The 18,953-nt window shown below is 36.2% G+C and overlaps 5 protein-coding genes across 9 annotated transcripts; 2 read left to right on the forward strand and 3 right to left on the reverse strand.

The window, feature by feature from the left end:
• Window positions 1-32: 32 nt before the first annotated feature.
• LOC145733819 (uncharacterized) lies at window positions 33-4,750 on the forward strand. Of its 2 annotated transcripts, none has more exons than XM_081986833.1 (7): window positions 33-278; window positions 1,227-2,523; window positions 2,596-3,172; window positions 3,226-3,388; window positions 3,455-3,611; window positions 3,670-3,785; window positions 3,974-4,750. In XM_081986833.1, exons 2-7 carry the CDS (start codon window positions 1,227-1,229, stop codon window positions 4,103-4,105), a joined length of 2,442 nt encoding a protein of 813 aa, XP_081842959.1. In that variant the 5' UTR covers window positions 33-278; the 3' UTR covers window positions 4,106-4,750. The 2 variants fall into 2 exon arrangements, with proteins under 2 accessions (XP_081842959.1, XP_081842960.1); XM_081986834.1 differs by lacking the exon at window positions 33-278 and having other exon boundaries at window positions 1,411-1,572; window positions 1,644-2,523.
• A 915-nt stretch (window positions 4,751-5,665) lies between these two features.
• LOC145733825 (uncharacterized) lies at window positions 5,666-8,365 on the reverse strand. 4 transcript variants are annotated; one of them, XR_014179285.1, is made up of 8 exons: window positions 8,135-8,365; window positions 7,785-7,925; window positions 7,560-7,739; window positions 7,214-7,502; window positions 6,899-7,159; window positions 6,688-6,850; window positions 6,340-6,448; window positions 5,666-6,221 (listed from the first exon to the last, which is right to left on the reverse strand). XR_014179285.1 is itself a non-coding variant. In XM_081986843.1 (8 exons), exons 1-8 carry the CDS (start codon window positions 8,159-8,161, stop codon window positions 6,194-6,196), a joined length of 1,287 nt encoding a protein of 428 aa, XP_081842969.1. In that variant the 5' UTR covers window positions 8,162-8,365; the 3' UTR covers window positions 5,666-6,193. The 4 variants fall into 4 exon arrangements, 3 of the variants coding, with proteins under 3 accessions (XP_081842969.1, XP_081842968.1, XP_081842967.1); XM_081986843.1 differs by having other exon boundaries at window positions 6,340-6,537; XM_081986842.1 differs by having other exon boundaries at window positions 6,340-6,546.
• A 143-nt stretch (window positions 8,366-8,508) lies between these two features.
• Tpr2 (Tetratricopeptide repeat protein 2) lies at window positions 8,509-18,509 on the reverse strand. Its single transcript, XM_081986960.1, has 25 exons — window positions 18,215-18,509; window positions 17,836-18,082; window positions 17,561-17,634; window positions 17,276-17,500; window positions 17,036-17,207; window positions 16,886-16,983; window positions 16,711-16,831; window positions 16,485-16,614; window positions 16,262-16,428; window positions 15,963-16,211; window positions 15,596-15,911; window positions 15,401-15,543; window positions 15,189-15,350; window positions 14,737-15,132; window positions 14,521-14,672; window positions 12,902-12,929; window positions 11,776-11,903; window positions 10,888-11,103; window positions 10,048-10,320; window positions 9,859-9,991; window positions 9,568-9,761; window positions 9,360-9,506; window positions 9,151-9,309; window positions 8,917-9,095; window positions 8,509-8,858 (listed from the first exon to the last, which is right to left on the reverse strand). Exons 1-25 carry the CDS (start codon window positions 18,298-18,300, stop codon window positions 8,749-8,751), a joined length of 4,305 nt encoding a protein of 1,434 aa, XP_081843086.1. The 5' UTR covers window positions 18,301-18,509; the 3' UTR covers window positions 8,509-8,748.
• Window positions 12,357-13,307, forward strand: LOC145733829 (uncharacterized). The gene is made up of 3 exons (XM_081986847.1): window positions 12,357-12,688; window positions 12,745-12,974; window positions 13,021-13,307. Exons 1-3 carry the CDS (start codon window positions 12,442-12,444, stop codon window positions 13,261-13,263), a joined length of 720 nt encoding a protein of 239 aa, XP_081842973.1. The 5' UTR covers window positions 12,357-12,441; the 3' UTR covers window positions 13,264-13,307.
• Window positions 13,256-14,286, reverse strand: mRpL10 (mitochondrial ribosomal protein L10). Its single transcript, XM_081986846.1, has 3 exons — window positions 14,126-14,286; window positions 13,558-14,070; window positions 13,256-13,500 (listed from the first exon to the last, which is right to left on the reverse strand). The coding sequence occupies exons 1-3, from the start codon at window positions 14,145-14,147 to the stop codon at window positions 13,295-13,297; spliced, it is 741 nt and encodes a 246-aa protein (XP_081842972.1). The 5' UTR covers window positions 14,148-14,286; the 3' UTR covers window positions 13,256-13,294.
• Window positions 18,510-18,953: the final 444 nt, after the last annotated feature.

Raw genomic sequence — 18,953 nt, forward strand, 5'->3', positions numbered from 1 at the left:
TCAAACTGTTGGGTTTGCGTTTGCAATTTGCATTTTTATTTGCTGTTTGATCGTATATTGCTAGGCCGATTTAGCCATCACAGTCGTATTAAAATAACTGCTTTTTAAAGAACAACTCGAAGTGCTAAACCAACGTGATACAGTGATAGTGTAAGAAATTCCTGATTGCCGACAACGTAAATTTGGGTCCAATCAAGGGGTTGCTAAGAAGGTAGGGTTGTCTTCTTCCTGATAGTCCAATCGTCCAAATCATTTGAAGCAAACAAAGCTACAAAGAGGTAAGCATAAGCATGTAGCAGATAGCCATACATAAAATGTTTTTAATTATATTATAAAATACTCTTCCATGTTAGGAGTTACAAGAAGTTCAATATAACCTCAATGTGGTTGGTTGGGCGGTTGGGGTATCAATTGTCATTTCATTTCTCATTTGTGTTGTACCGGAGGACCGAGATCCAAAACTTGTCGGTCCCCGTTGAACTTGACTAAATCCCTGTCAATTATTCACCAAGTATCAGAAATCCAGTTTCTAATTTGATCCCTATCATCAGTAGCATAAGCCTTCTATTGGCAGCAAGGGAGGTTTAGGGCAAGGACCTAGTAAAGGATTGCTTAATCCCATAAGCGCAATGTTGCTCGTATCGGCTGGGGCCGGTGACGATTTTTTATGTCACCATCAAGTCGGAGATCGGAGATTTTAACCAATTGCACTGGATCATATTTAGGGTATTGTTTGCCGGAGACTTTACTGTGACGTCAGGATCTATTCGCCGCCGGGAAACAAAATTCGCCATTAAACAATCCTTTACTGTTTACCCTCCTTGGGTTTAGGGCCAATTTCACCCACATATTTAAGGGCACCCTAGACTAGGTTTAATTCGACTATGACATTTTGCACATGATCTGTCAGTCAAATCACAACTTAGCCTAGGTGAACCTTAGGGTGCCCTTAATTACGTTGGTGCAATTATCCATTACTCACATAAGATTTCTTTCAACCTTCTAAGCTTCATATTTAATTAATTCATTACTAATTATTTGTACTAAATACTAACATAATAGTAGTGCAACACATGGTGACATCTGTTATCAGCCTTGTCATATAAGCCCTATTTGATTTGTTGAATAATTACCAAGTTATCCCTCTTCCATAATAGTTACAAAATACAACCTGAACTAATAATTTCATTATTAATTATTATAATAATTTGATCGTTCTGTCACAGATGGTGCGTAAAACAACCCGCGTGACCGCGTTAAAAGCGAGCGAAAAAACTAAACCAACTCGTCGCAGCAGTCGCAGACACAAAAGTACATCAGAAAGCGACAGTTCCGGAAACGAATCCCTATCCAGTGTGGCTCAAAAACATAAGAAACCAATTGAGAAAGATTCATCTGGTGAATCGGATACCGATTCGAAAAAACCCTTAAAGAAAAGAACTAGATCCAAAGCACAGAAACAAACCGACCCTGAACCTACCCCTAAAAAAACCAGGGAGTCCGCAAATCGTCGAGCTAAAAATAAACAACAACCTGTGGTGGAAGAGGTAAACCAAGATGTCGATTCCAAAGGTAAGTCTGTATCAATAGATAGGTGCAATAGCGACAGTGTGGACTCTGAAACTGCAAATCAAAACGTACAGGTGACAGATGAGTCACCAGTTGACACTAAAGATGATGATAATCCACCTGATGTTGAGGTATCTAAAAATGGGAAGGAAATACCTACTGAATTATCTGTTAATGTTTCTGAAAGTATTGTAGCAGAAATGTCATGTGATCAATCATCTAAAATTGTTTCTGAGGAAACGTCTAAAGTAGAGGTGACTGAACAGTCAGTGTCTGAATTACCTCCTGTGGAAAACACACCTGATTTGACACAATCTAATGTTGAAGAGCCTACAGATGAGGCTACAGCTCAATCAGTAGATAATGATAGTAAACAAGCAGAAAGAGCCCAGGAGAGTGAATCAGTAGAAACACAACCTGAACCTGAAGAGCAAAAAGTAGCAGAGGAACCGCAAGAGGAAAAACGAAGAACCAGAAAACTCAGACTTAACAGGAAACCTGTTGAGCCTGTAGTTGAGCCTCAACCCACCCCTACTGAAGAAAAGAAGGAGGAAGTAACTGAACCTAAAAAGAAGATAACACTGAAAAGACCTGAAATTTCAAAACCTGAGGAGAAACCAGCACGCAGTGATTCAAAATCGCCTCAAACACAAGAACAACCAGAAAACCAGTGGGGTTCTGTGTATGAATCTAAGAGTAAAGATTCAGCGCAATGTGACAAGCCAACAGAAACTGCTGAACCAAAATCTCCCAAGAAGATTGTTTTGAAACGTCCAGTAAGTGAAGATCATCAGTCTGAGTCTGATAAAGAGAAAAATGAGAAAGTTTCATTGGAACGTAGTTCTTCCAATGAGGAAAGCCGCAAGAGACGACTGTCTACCACTGACAATATCGTTATTAATCAACGTAGAAGGAGGAGCAGTGTAGTTGAAAAGTCAGCAAGCGAAAGTGAAGGTGAGTTTTTACAGTTAAATTGTTTATTGTGAATGCAATATTCTGTTTCATATTTTATTTCTTTTCATTTAGATAAGCCAGAGAAGGTAAAAAAACCTACAAAAGTAGTAAAACTTATCCGGAAACTACCTCAAGTTTCCGAGGAAACTTCAACTTCTGCCGAAGAGAAAAAATTTAAATGGGGCAAAATACAATTATCGCACGAGGTCGAAATGATTCAATTCGATAGTGTGAAAGAGATCTGCCCTACCGTGGGATTTTTGGAAGAGACCGAGGTGGACTTGGAACTGGAGGTGAAAAAATCTCCAGAAAAATCCAGACGTATGACTTTCAAGGAATTGGAAGAAGAAGAAATGGAGAGCATCGAGGCCGAGCTCAATGCGGAATCCGAAAAAATGGAGGTTAACGAGAACGTGATAGCGCGAAACCGAAAAATTAGTGTGGTCGACGATACCGCCAGTAAATTGAACCCACCACCCAGTCCTCCAAGAAATCCCCCATCTGAGGTGTTGTACATCACCAATTTGGTTAGGCCTTTTACCGTTAAACAATTGAAGGAGCTGTTGGAGCGAACCGGGAAGATTACGGAGGATGGATTTTGGACTGACAAAATCAAGTCGAAATGTTATGTTTGTTACGAAACAGTGGAGTAAGTATTTTTGTTTGTTACAACTACGTTTGTCACTACTAACTTTTTTTAAGGGAAGCGGAAGCGACCAGAAATGCTTTACATGGAATTCACTGGCCCATTGGAAATGGAAAGAAGCTCAACATCGACTACGCGACGCTGGAGGACATGGACAAGGCGAAGAATCCACCGTTGCCCGTGCAACCGAAAGAAAAATCACCAGAAAAGGAGAACGAGGTAAGTTTTTGTTAAACATCCCAATTTATTTATATTGTATTATCTACTGGTTTGTTTTATATAAAGAACCCAGATATGCACGAAAGACGAGAAGAAGGACGGGACGTGAGGACATCAAAGCGGGAATGGGACGAGGGCAAAGTAGAGGAACAGCGGAGACAGTCACGGTCCAGAAGCAGGGACCGATCAGAGAGAAAACATAAGAGAGCCTACACACCGGAAAGTGAGTAAAACTCTCAAAACCATAATTGTATTCTTGCTGAGGTTATTCTAATTTGCAGTTCATCACAAAAAACGTAGGCACGAAGAACAGGTGGAGCAAAAAGCAATGGACGATTTGTTTATGAAAACAAAGGCCACGCCTAGTATTTATTGGCAACCCCTTTCCCCTGAAGAAGTAAGTGTTAATTAGCCCCTTTAACCCCTTTTTAATTCGAAAAGTAGTAGTCCATATGCACACAGTGGAGTAGTGAGTGTAAGTGAAAGCAAAACTCAGAGTCGATCTCTGAGTTTTGCTTTCACTTACCCTTTTTAATTATTAACATCTCTTTTATACGTACTTGTAAAATGACATTTTAATTTCAGATTGCTCGTAAACAACAGCAACGCCAGGCCCGGCTTGAAGAAAACAAACGTCGACTGGAAGAAATTAGATCGTCGGGTCGTGGTTCTTTTCGAGATCGCAGCGGCCGAGACCGAAACTTTAGAAGGCGTTAAATAATTCCCGCAAGGGTGTGATTAATATGCGTATTACTTTTTTCCTTTGTAGATAACGTTTTTTGAGAGTGCGTGCGTGTGCTTGTATGATTCTGGCCTTCGATACGTTTTTTTTGCCGGTCTTAAGCCCGTTCTTTCCCTTTAAACGTTTGGTTTATTTCCTTTAAACTCTAATAAAACAAAATTTAAACGCTATTAACCATTAAAAGGAGGTAAGTATTGCCTTCAAAGTTTTGATTGTATAGCATTTGACATTCTTCTTCAATTAATTTTTATCGTAAATAGGTTGTTCATAATGTGTTTTTTTTTCCTTCAATATCCCTAAATGGCTGTCACGGTTTTCGGGTGAATGTAAGCTGATACGAGTGATGTAATGTTGATTTATAGGATTTTCAGTTTCAACTGATCCAGGGGTGGTCACCGATGGGATATGTATTGGTCGATTAAGGCCAATTCGATCGACCAAAATTGGAGCTGAGCTTTAGTGTTCACATTACGATAATAACGTAATAATTAGCACTTTTGCTTCTATGCTCGGTATCATAACGCTGTTGAAATTCTAGTACACACAAAATATGCTCGCATATATTGTAAAATACATAGAACCCTAATTTTTATGAATAAACTTTCGGGACGTAATTTAAAGCTGTAGATTTATTTCCATCTGTCAGGCCTGTTTCCTTGTATTCCGACTGCGCACGCGGATTTATCGGAACGATGGACTCATTTCTGATCCAGTTAAAACTTTCCAATATAATTCAGTTGAATGAGAACCAATGCAATTTTAACTGCTTAGAATCATATTATTGGTTCATCAGCTACTGAAGAGAATCAGAAAGAAATCGGTTGAAAATTTATTTCTGAGATTTTATTGGTTTCTTGTTCTGTGAGTAGAAGTCAAAAAAGTAAAGTTGGATGAAATCACTTTTTTGATTGGCCTACTTTAATTTTTTTGACATCCATTCACTTTTACTTCGAAAACTGTTAATTCGTGGTTGGAACTGAGCTGCAACACAAAACTCCATAGTAAGATCTAATCTTCACATTTTTTGTTGAGTTTTGGCAATATGGTATTGCCAAAACCAGCAAAATTTATGAAGTGGTCTATGAGAAATTGTTTTGAAACAAAAAATTAGTTTGAAAACCTCTGATGAACATATAATTACTTAATAAAATATTAAACAGATGTTACAGTTGCACAGCGCTGAGTGTCTTGGCTTAATAATAAATTACAATAGGTAACACCGCGATACCATTCTTCTAAAAATTACGTGCAAAAATGCGCGTGATAAAAACAACAATTATTAAACAATACTAGGGTTTCCAATTTTGGTATCCCGGGACCAAAAGGGCGGAAAACCGATGGACGCCAAACTTATCTTAAAAATCCGTCTCTCAGGTTCATACACCGTTGAAAAGTTAAAAATTAACAGAATTAAATGACGTAAAAATATATAGGGTGTTCTATTTAAAAACATGTAACTTACAGTCAGAAACTAAACTGACTATGCTATATTGGATTCTAATTGAAACTTTCTAATAAGGAAAATGAAAAACAGATTTCTGAAACAAAAAAGTTTGCTCCCCACTCTTTCCTGAGCAGCTGCTTATATTTTTTAACTTTATTGTTAACATAAATGATAACTTTAACACTAATGTCTATAAGTGAACGTGTCAGTTGGTTTTGAATAAGTACGTCATAAAGCTAGCAGTCATGCTACTCTATACAATAATTTAAACCTTAAAGACATATAAACCAAATATTGCAAACTATAGCAGTATTGATCTGTATCTATATTATAAAATCTATCAAATGTGTGGCACATGAAATTTTTAAAGGTTCTAGCTCCACTACAACTATAACTATGAGTTAGTATACTACGATTGTATTGGTCAGTATTTTTAGCATGACAAAATAGTGTACTAATGCCTACAAAAATTTTTAAGTAACTTTATTTAATTAGAATATGGAGAAGATTCGTCCCAACATGCAAGATCATTGAAATATAAACTAACTTTCCAAGCATGCAACTTTACGTTACGGTCTACAAACTGGTTTTCTAACTCCTAGCTGCACTTTTGCTATCTTCATAAACGTGTAGTTCTATTGTAACAGCTAAAAAATAATAAAGAGTATTTACTAACTGGATTCGATAATGTTCTAGCTAATCTACGCACTACTTGTTTAGAACTTAACAGTTGATCCTAAAACGTAAATCACGTATTCACTATACCTTTCTAACAGTCTTCGTTTCAAGTCTGGCGGATAAGTGACATAAATGTAGTCGCTCTCCTTATCTGTCCCGATATAGTCTTCCGAGTAGACGTGATGTCCATCTACTCCTGTGGGAACATCTGATCTTAGTAAATGCGCCGGTGAAGGACTGGATCGATCTGTCACACTGGCACTGGTCACACTTATGTCATCAGTACTAAAAATGCTAATTACACTTTTGGTAAAGGTACTACAAAGTAACTGTTCTAAATTGAAAACCGCCTACCCTATATTTGCTCAAAAGTGTTTTATAACCAGACCTGCATATCGATGACCGAATAATTCACTCTAAAAGTTCAGTACTTACTCAAACAAAACCCATACAATGTAATAACAAAGGCACATCCCTACTGATAGAACCATCATAACCATGCAGAGCAAACCCCAAGGAAAAGATCTAATATCCGACTGTGAGTCCTCCCAGTATCTGTCACATGTTAAGTACCAGCACACTGCCCGATTTAACTCATCTGAAATTTGACAGTTTTAAATAAATAAATTAAAAACTAAATTCATACCTTCTACGTCTCTGAAGTCTTTGACACTTAGTTGAATAAGCAAACTAGCTATACAGTCTCTAACTAGTCTTTCACACTTGGTCTTGATTTTTTGCAATTCTTCCGGTTGACAATTAGCCTTTAGTTTTTGAATTTCGATTAGTCTTCGTTGACGATTATCTGAAGGAGGCAAAGCCGAATCAACCAGATCGTTCTGGCAAACGTTGTTTGAGCTGGTGTTTTGTTGGAACACTGGGCCGTCGTTTGAAGATGAGCTGCTTCCTTTAAACAAATAGTTTTCTTCTAAACTTTCTTGGGACTTTTCGACGTGGTTACCCTTAATTTTTGCAGCTTCCGGCGTTTCCGCTTTCTGACAACGTTCACCTTCCTGATTCGGTCCTTCTCCCGGTTTGGAAATCCGGACAAAGTTACCATTTTTCATTATATATTTAGTAATATCTCTTGAACTGGACGTGACCAAAGCTTTGGAGTATGAGGAAGCCTCCCTCCAAATTTCAATGTCCGTATTTTCCTTATCAGAACTAACGGTTTTTAATTCTATTATATTTATTACATCACATCGCATTACGTCACAGTAATCTGCTAGACATATCGCGTCTTCTGCCTGTTAATTAATACCAGCCAGTCATATAACTTTGATTGTTTTCAGAGGTTTACTTACCATATTTATATGTCCTTTGTGCCGATTATCAAAGTGCATATCTAAGTACCTTTCTTCGAAAAAGGATTTACCGCAAATACCGCAACCCCACTGAGACGGTCTGTGTTGTTTTTTCATCGCCTCCTGAGGCCCAAATATATCTCTATCCGGGTGAAACGGACATTCTATAGGTAGTTTGACCTGTAACCTATTATTTAGTTTGGAAGTAAAAATTGTAACACTCACCTTATATTTATTTAACACAGGAATCCATTTACTTTGGACCACTTTCCTTACAATTCTAGTGTTATCTCTAGGGCAGGATATTTTGAATACGGTCGGTCCAGGCCAAGGAATAAATGATAACATCAATAAAATGATGGTTACCTAAAATGTTAATTATTAGAGTGGTTAAAAAATTGATTTTTACTGTGGTGAGTTATTTGTCTGCAGTGCACAAATTTCGACATCTTGAATAATATATTGACCAACAAATACTTAATTAAACTATTTATTAATAACACAGGTATCACTTTGAAAGGTAAGTTTTTTGGTTATTAACTCTAGTATTTTATTGGTCGTTTATGTAAACTTACCGGAAAATTTGCAGAGTTAGCCTTCATTCATACTGCTTTCACTGCCCACTAAAAACAAACGAATGTATGTTTTGATTTTCGGGTTGTGTTCACATTTCTCCCCCATGCGTGCAAAGGGCGCAGTTATTGAATTTGCGCGTGCTCCAACTTCTTGTAATTGTGTCGATTTTTCGATCCTAACTACGTATTGTAAAGACTCGATTTTTCTAGTTGAGAAAGTGATTGAAGGTCGCAAAAAGTGAAATTCTTTTTTGGGGAAAAATTGTAGGTAGAAAATAACAGATATTTAACCAAGGAGTGTATTAATGAAATGAACGATTTTGCGTCCGTTATTTAAAAGTCTGTTAAAACACGGTTTACGGAAAAGACAATAATGGGATAAAAACGTAAATTTAATTCTAAAACATACATACAAGTATACGATATCTACTCTACTGGTACTGTTAACGTTGCTTTCCTTTATTTACAACAGAAAACCGATTTTATAACTAATAGCATTATAAGTTACTAAGATCAGAGAACGAGAACCGAACGCGTGGAATGTATTAAACAACGAACGGAAAAATATATTACACGCTAAATTGCAAACGTCACGCAATAGTACGTAATTGATTTTAGTTGAATTGGAAGGAGAATCCACCAGGGAAAGCGCCTCCTTGCCTCTCAAAGTTAAATTCATGTCCGCCACCAAAGAACGTTTGGAAGACTTGGGTTGCGTCAACGTCTAAAAAATATGTTTTACGTATTTACCATAATATGCAAAAATGTATCATTTTTTTTACCAGACATGCCTCCATCAAAGTCGTCCATGTCCTGACCACTGTCGTACCGAGCTTTCTTTTTTGGATCTGACAAAATCCCGTAAGCTTCGCCCAATTCTTTGAATTTCTTCTCCTGTTCTTTGCGTTCCACATCAGTTGCATTGGCGTGTCGATCAGGATGATGGATCAAGGCTCGTTTTCTAATCATATTTTGAATTAAACTTAATTTATTTTCAAACATGTTTAACAGCCTACCTGTATGCTTTTTTAATCTCATCGTCATTGGCATTACGTTCGATTCCCAGAATCTTGTAGTAATCCTTACGTTTGCTCTTCTTCAAGGCCAATTTGGCATCTTGCAATAGTCTTTTGTTCTCTCGGCTCTTGTCCATTTTACACGCTTTCTCATAATCCCTAAAATATTAATTTTACTCCAAGTGTTAATGTATAAAGTAGAAACTTACTTGACGGCCTCTTCAAATTCACCGATGTCCATGTAGCACTTTGCCCTCCTTAAAAGCGCTTTAAGGTAAGTTTCGTCCAAAGTCAAAGCTGAAGTGCAATCAGCTATGGCTTCTTTAAGTTTGGCTAATCTAGACAAGGCTGTGGCTCTACAATAATAAAAATTCGGTTCTTCTATTAAGTCATTTTGTTGGGGGATCAAATTATTACCGGTTGAAATACAATTTGGCGTTGGTTTTCTTGTTTAAGGGATCTATTTCAAGAGCTTCAGTGTAAAGTTTAACGGAGTCGGCAAATTTACAGTTTTTGAAAGCATCATTGCCTTCTTCCTTTTTCTTTTTTAAAAGCTTAGCACGTTTGTATTGGTCAAGTGCTTTGGGATGATCAGGGGCAAGACGTAGCACCTACCAGATTTACATCTTTATAAATAAAATATTTAGGAAGTATTTTATGTGCAATAAAATTAGTTCTTTGCTAAGAAGGTAAACTAATATAGCACACCTGTTGAAAATGGCTGAAGGCTTTATCAATACTATCCTCATAGTATAAGCACAAACCTCTCACGTAAATTGCTTCCGCATTACCCTTGTTGAAATGTAATATATCATTAGCAATTTCTTGGGATTCTTGATACCTGCAAATCTCGTTTTTTCACTAACCAGTAACTCTTCAGACATTGTCTTAACTCACCTGCCCAAGTATGCTAAGCATTCAGCCTTTTTCAATTTGTACCGTTCGCAGTTAGGTGCCTCGTCCAAACACCTGTCCATGCAATAAACAACTTTCCGGAAGTCTTTATCGTCGTAGGCTTTGAGGGCCTCCCCTTCGTATTGTTTGAGTTTTGCAATTGATTTGAGTTCATTAGCGACAGCTCCAATTTGAATTTGCTCAGCCTGGGCAGCCGCATTTTCTGCTGTCACTAAATCTCCCAAAGCGATTCCACATTTTACAATACGAGTATAACTGAAAGAAATATCAGTTTTTTTTAAAGTATCACTAGCCGGATCTAAACGCAATATGATCCAAAGGTCATGTGGCCTCCCAATAATTTAGTGATCATGGTGTTATGTAATTTTTAAATCGCAATGCCTTTGAAGCCAAAATTATAGTTCAAAAGAAAGCGCCTATTGAAAAAAGTGGTTCCTCGCCCCCGTCGGCAGCCGATTCTATATTGAAATAGCTTTTCATCAAATATGAAATTTTGTGTCTTCATGGCCTTCCATTTTTCAAAGATATGCAATTTACAACCTAGCTCTACCTTTTATAATTGTCTTTGTCGCACTGCGGTGTCCTCAATTCGATAAATAAAAAAGGCCGGTCCATTATCATAATTTGTCAATGGTTCAGAGCAAATTTGACGTCACAATGACGTAATTTAACAAAACAATATTTTGGTGAACTGTCCAATTACGTCATAGTGATGTCACTTTTAGTCAGCCCCCTCTTGGTATCCTCAAAACAAGCAGGGACAATAAAACTCTTTTATTTGGTTTCAAATTTACACAAACCTAAACTAAACAGTTTTCTTACCCTTTAACAAACTTTGGATCCAGCTGAACACATTTTCGAGCATCTTCTAGAGCGTCCTGATAACGATTCAGCATCATATAACAGGCCGCTCTGTTGCCATAGTAGGCGGCCGTGTCCGGACATAGATTAATGGCTTCAGTGTAAAGGGGCAAGGCTGAACGGTACTGCTTGATCTTGAATAGTTGATTGCCATTTTCCTTTTTCAGATCAGCAGTCCTGAAAAAGTTATGTCTTCTTTATCTGTTTTTATGCAAAATATGACTAAAAGCTCAAATCACATTAAATATAAAATAAGTAACTTTTCTTTAAATTAAAGCAAACAGTTTATTAGTGAGTCCAAAATAGATTGCAACTAGTGCTTGAACTATATTAAGAACTTTAAGCAAAACTATAATGCTTTGTTGGTGAACCTAAAATAGTATAACATTTGTTTTACATATCAAATTTCTGCTTTATGACTTCAATTTATAGAAAAGACTTACACTTAAGTAATAAACAATTCACTAAGTCAAGATAACTTCACACACAATTAAAGCATTGTGGTTGTGATTAGTCATGATTAGATACCACTGAAGAATGTTTTTCTAGAACAGCCACAAAAATTGAGTTCTGTAGAAAATCCTTTTTAAACGTTTCAGTAGGTACAACTTTTCTGGCAAACTTTCTCTACACAAATACCGGAATAATTATAGACTATTGGACCAGGAGCTAACTGAATAAATTATTCTAGTATCACAACAGAACAATGAATGAGGTCCTTGAGTATGTAGGTGCAAAAAAAAGGCAATGCCTGACTGACATGGTGATTCAATGACTGGACAGGTTAAACAAACTTTACCCTTAACCTTTATGAGAGGTATTCTAGTTTTATACAAAATCTGTACTTACTCGGCTGGAGTTTTTGTTAAAATTTCTTCGTTGTCAGAGTCCATAATAACATCATCCATGTCTTCCACGACTTCCACCATTTTGGGAAATGTGCAATCGATTTGACGTTTGTCTAGCGCATGGGCGCTCTACGACATTTTAGGCAATGCCCGGGAATTTTAAAGTGAAACCACAATAAGAAAACTAGCATTCATGTTTTTATAGTAGCACATCGAGAATTTCACGAAATATAAACAACACAACGAGAATAAAACTGCTAATTTCGAGAGTAATCATAACCTACAATCCCAAACAAAATACATATTTTCTATTGAAAATCCCAAAACGCTTCAAAAGTCACGTGAAAGAAAATTCAGTAAAATTAACAGTGTCACGTGCCATTATTAGATTAAAGACCCAACAAGCCTTGTTCTGACATCTGACAAACACCAGTCATCAGCACGTTCCCTAGGTAGGAAATTTGAATATTTGATACCGCGCAACTTCACCATTTTTATTATAGAAACAGAAAAAACATTAAATGGAATTGATCTAATTATAACTATGTTTTATGAATTAAACTTCGCAGTTAGTTACTTTGTAATTTACTTCCTTTCCAAGGCACTTCTTACCTGTTAGTTTACTATAGGTAAAGAAAACAATATTCAGAAAAGGTAGTTGTCAAGAATGACTTCTAAACGGGACATTCTGGCCTATCAAATATCAACACTACCACTAAGTTATGTACCGCGAATCGACGAATTTTACGTCACACAACAAAAAATTAAAGAACCTTCCTATAAAGTCACTGCTTTCAATGAACCTGACTTTACACTAAAAGAACCAACACTTTCGCAATGGCACTACCTTGATCCGGCTAAAACTGATGAGTTATTGAAGCTAAAGAATGATAGAGAGACTAGAGACTTTTTGGGTGTGTATAGTAACTCAGTTGTAACTCCCATACCAACTTAATAACTCGGTTTTTAGCAACAACTTTAAGTAACATTTATCCAAAAGGACGTCCCAAAGATATATTTGTGCATTTACTGTTTGATGTAGTAAAATGTTGTCGTTCCCGCGATTTTGATACTGAAAAATCTGCAGCAACTATGTCTCAGTTTTATCAAACTCACATTTATTTTACCAGTGGATTGGAAGTTTCAGCTGAAAAACTGTACATTTACTTTAAAGAACTTGTGATGTGTCACAGTTTACCTGTAAGTTTCCATTTTTTACTTAAACTGTCTTACTGGAAATTTTTAGTTTCCTCCAAGCAAAAAGAAAATTTTCACACTGAAAGAAGCTAAAGAGGTGTTGGATTTTTTTTGCAAAATTTACCTAAGAAATCTGCCTCTTATTCAATACTTATGCCTGCCTAATTATGCCCTGTATTTGAATTATGAAATTCCACCTCCACCACCTGGCTTAAGTGCCAAAGAAGGCAAACAAAAAGGTAAAGGAAAGGCAGGCAAAAAACCTAAGGAAGGCAAAAAGAAAAAGAAATAATAATCACCTTTATTTACAAATATAGAAAAACTTATTTCTCCTCATCTTCCAGTTGTTTTGATCTCTGTTCTAAATGTGACACAAGTAAGGTCTGATGACTGTTTAGATTAGTAACCAACTGGGACCCCACACTGTTCAAAGTTTGCACTAAACTAGCCTGAGCTGTTTGAAGGTTAGGTATTGTACTGTAATGTACCAGCTCATCTTTACTGACCAACTTATTGCAACATATCCCAGCTGAAATTGTCAAATTATTATAATCAAAAGTAACTTTCACCCACAAAAAACACCTACCAAGTACAACCAGTTCTGGAAACTTTTTAACTATGTTCAGTAACTTTTTAATTTCCAATTCAGGACTAAATATAGTCATATTTTCTGAGACATACAAAGACAGAACTGGCTCATAAGGTGTGCCTTGCACCGCTAATCTCACTGTTTCCCTTCCCAATTGCTCTATGTACATATTTGCTCTGTGAAGCTGTAATTTTGCAGCAAACTTTTGATCACCCAGCATTGGATTTAAATGACAAAAAACGACGAGTTTTGAATTAAAAAACCGAAATTTCACTTCTTGAGCCACAATTTCTTGGTAAATGTTTTTTTCTTCATTTCTGGCATGCTTTGGTGGTTGGCCTTTAGTGCACAGTTCTAAAGGAGTTTTGCTTTTTTTGATCGAAGGATACCACGGTTTAGTTAAAGCGAGATATTTGGCTTTTTCGAAAAACGGTGGTTTTGGTTTTTGTATGTTGATTTTGCCCCTGAAACGCTTGGTTTGAATTAGGGGCGTAAATGGATTACATGTAGCTACAATAAACAAAATATGTGATAAAATAGTTTCAAGTTTTGTTTATACAATTACCTTTACGTATGATTAAGGCCATAATAATATTAATAATGTTTTCTCTAAGTGAGAAATAAGTTTATTATTAAAAATAAATATTTTGTTGAAGTTGAATTTAATGCTCAAGTAACATAACCTCAAACCTCAGTTCTAACTTCACATCAGTCAGATCAGCTTCATGCCATATCCACTCGTCAATAATAATTCAACTAATTTAAAGTCACGTGATGAAAACATGGCTGCTGGAGGTCAATGTTCTTCGTACAAATTAGTGAATGTACAATAAACAAAACAGTGCACAATACAAAAATCAAGTTGATGGTAGTAAACAGACACACTATAGGTATTTTAGCTATCTTAGATCATTTTTATTTATTTTGAACATAAAACAGCAGAAACTTAAAAGCAGAGACTACGTTAACGGAGTTGCTGCATCCAATTTTTCCTCTTCTGCAACTTTCGTGTTTTGTTTCTGTTTATACGGCTTCGGTCCTATGCAACTAAGCACAACTGGAAACAACACTAAACCATGGAAAAGTCCAAAAAGTATTACTAAGGAAAATATCTGTAAAAAAATGATTATAAATTCGTTCAAATTAATAACTTTGATTAAAGCAATTTTAACGTACTTTAAAAAATGACTGAAACGTGTAAGCTTGCGACTGGCTCATCATAAAAACTCCAATAAATGTGGACACCCCACCGAACAAAACCGCGGATCCTATAGAACTGACAGTTCTTAAGGCTCGTTCTTTTCTTGTGCCGTTATAGATTGTTAAAAACGTGTGTCCGATGTGAGTTGCATAGTCCACGCACAAACCTATGGCTAATTCTAATCCAATGCAAGACACTAAATCAATCGTTAGTCCCCAACGTTGCATAAATCCACAAACATTCAACATTGTCAATAAAACACACAAGAAAATCCAAAAACAAATTTGCCAGTTTGCTATAAGCAAAATTGTGCAAGCCATAACGCATAACAAAGCAAGTTCCAAGTTCCTTAGCACTTCCTTGTCAATTAACTGAAAAAACACCATATGAGTTATGTCCTGGAGACGGTTTTGGATAGTTCAGAAACCTCATCAGTAATCCACATGGCAAAGTACTTGGACCACACTGTAGAAAACCTTTCTCCACTAGTAAAGTTGGCTTTTTCGGCAATTTCTCGTAGTCTGTGCATCGGTTGTATGTGATCTCGAGGGTCGTCGTATTTGTTGACGTTGAAATCAACACTGGACATCTAAGAATGAGACAACTCACTAAAAATGTTTTTTTTAGTAAAGAAATTACCTTAATTGGGGGAATTGGAGCGCCGCATTCCAGTTCACCATCAAATACAAAATTGCCTTGGTATTTTCCATATCGGGGACTATGCAGAAATTTTGACATGAATACGTTGAATCTGTCTTCATCAATATTATCTTCGTAAATATCTAAAGAAAATTGCCTTGCCTGGGATTTGGTCTCACAAATGGTCAAACTTACCATGTTTAAAATTCACCAGTACAAAAGTTCTGAACGGATCAACCCATGACATCACATTACTAGCTATATCGGTCATATTCTCCAATTTGTCAACTGCTTTTCTAATTTTTTTAATTTCATGACTGTAGTTTAAAGCTCCCATATAGAATCCCGCTTCCCAACCGACGTGTGGGAAATAGTCGTCGCGCACTTTAATGTATCCAGCTAAATGAGTGCCTTCTGGCAGAAACCATTTAGGATCAAATTTTTGTTCCAGTCTTAGCGAGCTCTCTATACTAAATCCAGCGAGAATTAGGGTTACTAGGATAACTATTACCTAAAAGATTATAGGTAAATTTTCAAGTCAGTTAACCATACCACTACTTGCCTTTCCTGGTTTAGTCAGTATAACATTTTTGTAAACATACTCAAAAACCCTACTGGTAAATTTACTTTGACTCCATGGGTTTGGTGTATAGGAACGATGTTCGATGCAGGGAATAATTCCATTTCTATTTGACTCAACTCGTTGCTGATCAAGTGCAAAGCATGCAACGAAAAAAGTTACGACAAAGATAAAAGTCATTAAAACACCCACTGCTGCATAGATACAATAAGACTCTAAGCATGGTAGTATCTGGAAAATGTCTTTTTTAGTATTCAGTATTATTGAACCTCAAAACTAACAGTTGATGCTCCTATAATAAAAGCTATAACATCAGTAAAAGACGTTATAGTGATAGACACTCCGGCGTGTTTTAGCATTATCCCAATTCGTTCTGGAAGAGGTAATCCTTGATTTTCTGGTGGTAACTCATCCCAGCAGCACATAATAACCAGCATATCATCCACACCTTTATAAACCGTTGATGGCGTTGATCACAAATTTTGGTAATTATTTCCAAGTTACCTAGCCCCATTAGTAGAAACGGTAAAGACAAATGCACCGGCCCGTAATAGACTCCCAGTAAAGAACATAAACCAGCCCCTACAATAAATCCCATACCAATGGAGAGTAGTCCCACGCTCCCTAAAACAATCTACTTTATCCTATTGTCTGGCTCTTTTTTCGGGATTTTTGACAGGAATTAATTATGTGTGAACTCCTTATCAAAATCCCTAATATAGCTTAATACCCTGGCTTCCAACCAATTGAACTTGGATATAACGAATTGCACGTATATCACCATTATTGCCACTCCCATGATAAGTTTATCCATATCATGAAATATAGAGTTATTGGATATGTCACCGAAACTGAAACAGGGAGAGAATGAAAATGGAATCTTCAAATTTGTTAAACCAAACTACCTTCTGGCAGAAAAATAATAGAACCCATTGTCTTGACTAGAAATGTTTTCGACTAGATCCAGAAACGATAGTTCCCATTCAAGTGCTTTTTCAGAAGCCTAAATTTTTTACTGTACATTTTTTCACATTTTGTATATTTTATATGCTCACCCATTCGCCAGTTCCAGCCATGTTGCCTGTTTTGTCAGTGTCAATGGACGAAAAATTGACCAACAACAACCAATAATTTTCTATTGCACCAGCTTTGATGATGTGTCCAGTTTCGTTGCGTTCTATTCGTCCCAATAAATGTTCGTAGGCTTTCAGTTTTCCAAATATCATGCTGAAATTTACACAAAACATTTAGCGTAAACAAAGAAAAACGAAACTGAAGAAAAACAGTTTACTCACTTTCTGTCGTACGTATTAATAGCATTCACAATATCATCTTTGGTAAGGTTTGCGATTTGATCCATATCAAAATCCCAAAGCTCCAAAATACTTTTGGTGTAACATTCAGTCTTCATCATGGTCTCTACAAAACTACAATACAGAGCGGAAGGCATCGTCATACTTGGATCCGTTCCGTTTTCGCTGAGCATCATTCTTAATAATTTCTTATTTACCTTTGGCACCCTATGAAAATTGAATCATTTAGCTTGATCCTCATTAATTAGTCAATTAAAATATACATGCCTAAAACATACATCGTTTAATGTTGTATTTCTTTCTGTTCTGACTGTCATTATTTTTTGATGAATATCCGCAAGCTGAAACAATAAAAGAAAATGGGCACTTGTTAACCAATTATTCATTAACCTGTTTGTGTAATGATAGAAAATTTAGTTCAGTAATTAAATAAATTATCTTATAACAGCCTTTAAATACATGGCCAATTATAATTAATAGTATAGTGATGTTTTCAAAAAGGAAATGTTTTGTCTATGTAAAACTGTCATGTTAAAAAATACCCTTTTAATAGTTGCGGGTGTGAGCACGTCATCGGAAACAATAGCAACTATTTCTTCACTAAATCCTCTTTGAAAAGTGTTTTTGAGCCACTGGGTATCCCCTACAAAGGTACTATCTGGCGGCACCCATAGTTTCAGAGGGTCTTTCTCTTGCCTGAACCTCAAAAAACCAAGTCCACTCAATAATACAATTATCCAGCAAAGTATTATGGTTTTTATTGGTTGCCTGGCTATTTCAATGCCCAACCTGTAATAAACATTAAAGTAAAAAATATTTAATTATGCTTCTCTCGAAAGGGTGGTTTATCTAAAAGCAAAACTTGATTACATTATTCAGTTAATTGTGACAAGTCAGATAAAACATAATTTAAGTACTTACTTGTAAAATAAAGTTTCAGTACCATTAACAACACTGTAAGTAAATCTTTCGAAAATATTGGCGTTCAAACAACCGCAACTGTCCATGTTTTAACCTAAATTAATTAAGCCACAAATGATTAAAAATGCCAGTTACTACACTTTAATATAAACGATATTCAAATTTAAATCTCGCTGATAAAAGTCTAGGATAACCGATAAGTTTGCATCGGTTATTAGCTCTTCAAAAACGTGTATGAGCGACTGAGGCCAAATCAATACTCGTTTTGTACTTTGGTAATAATATCGACCAATCCAACATAAACCAAGGACGACGAGTCATTATCATAGAGAGTGAATTATATCGCAGAAAATTGAAAAATAGTTTGGTGCATCCTGTTTGACCCACTTCAACCTGTAACTCATCTGTATAAACTAAAACAATTTTACTCACACTGTAATATTCTAGTTTTGTTTAAAACAGTTGCACTATCAAACTATTAAAATTGAACCAAATCTATTTATACTTTCAAAGTATTTTTAGACGCAGACAAATAATTACTGTGTTGCTTTGCCGGAAAGGTGGTTCGACTCTTTTTATTACCTACCTAGTTTAAGGGTCTGTATTTCAGCGGTTCTCAAACCAACGAAGGGTAAAGAACACCCAATTTAACAAGATTAGTACACTTGCTTGAGTAAAAACACTATAACCCATCATCACAGCATATTGTCAACAAGTTGAAACATTATACAGTAATAGG

The sequence above is a fragment of the Ips typographus genome, linkage group LG9, assembly GCF_016097725.1.
Source record: "Ips typographus isolate SLU linkage group LG9, UJ_Ityp_2.0, whole genome shotgun sequence".
NCBI lineage: Eukaryota > Metazoa > Arthropoda > Insecta > Coleoptera > Curculionidae > Ips > Ips typographus.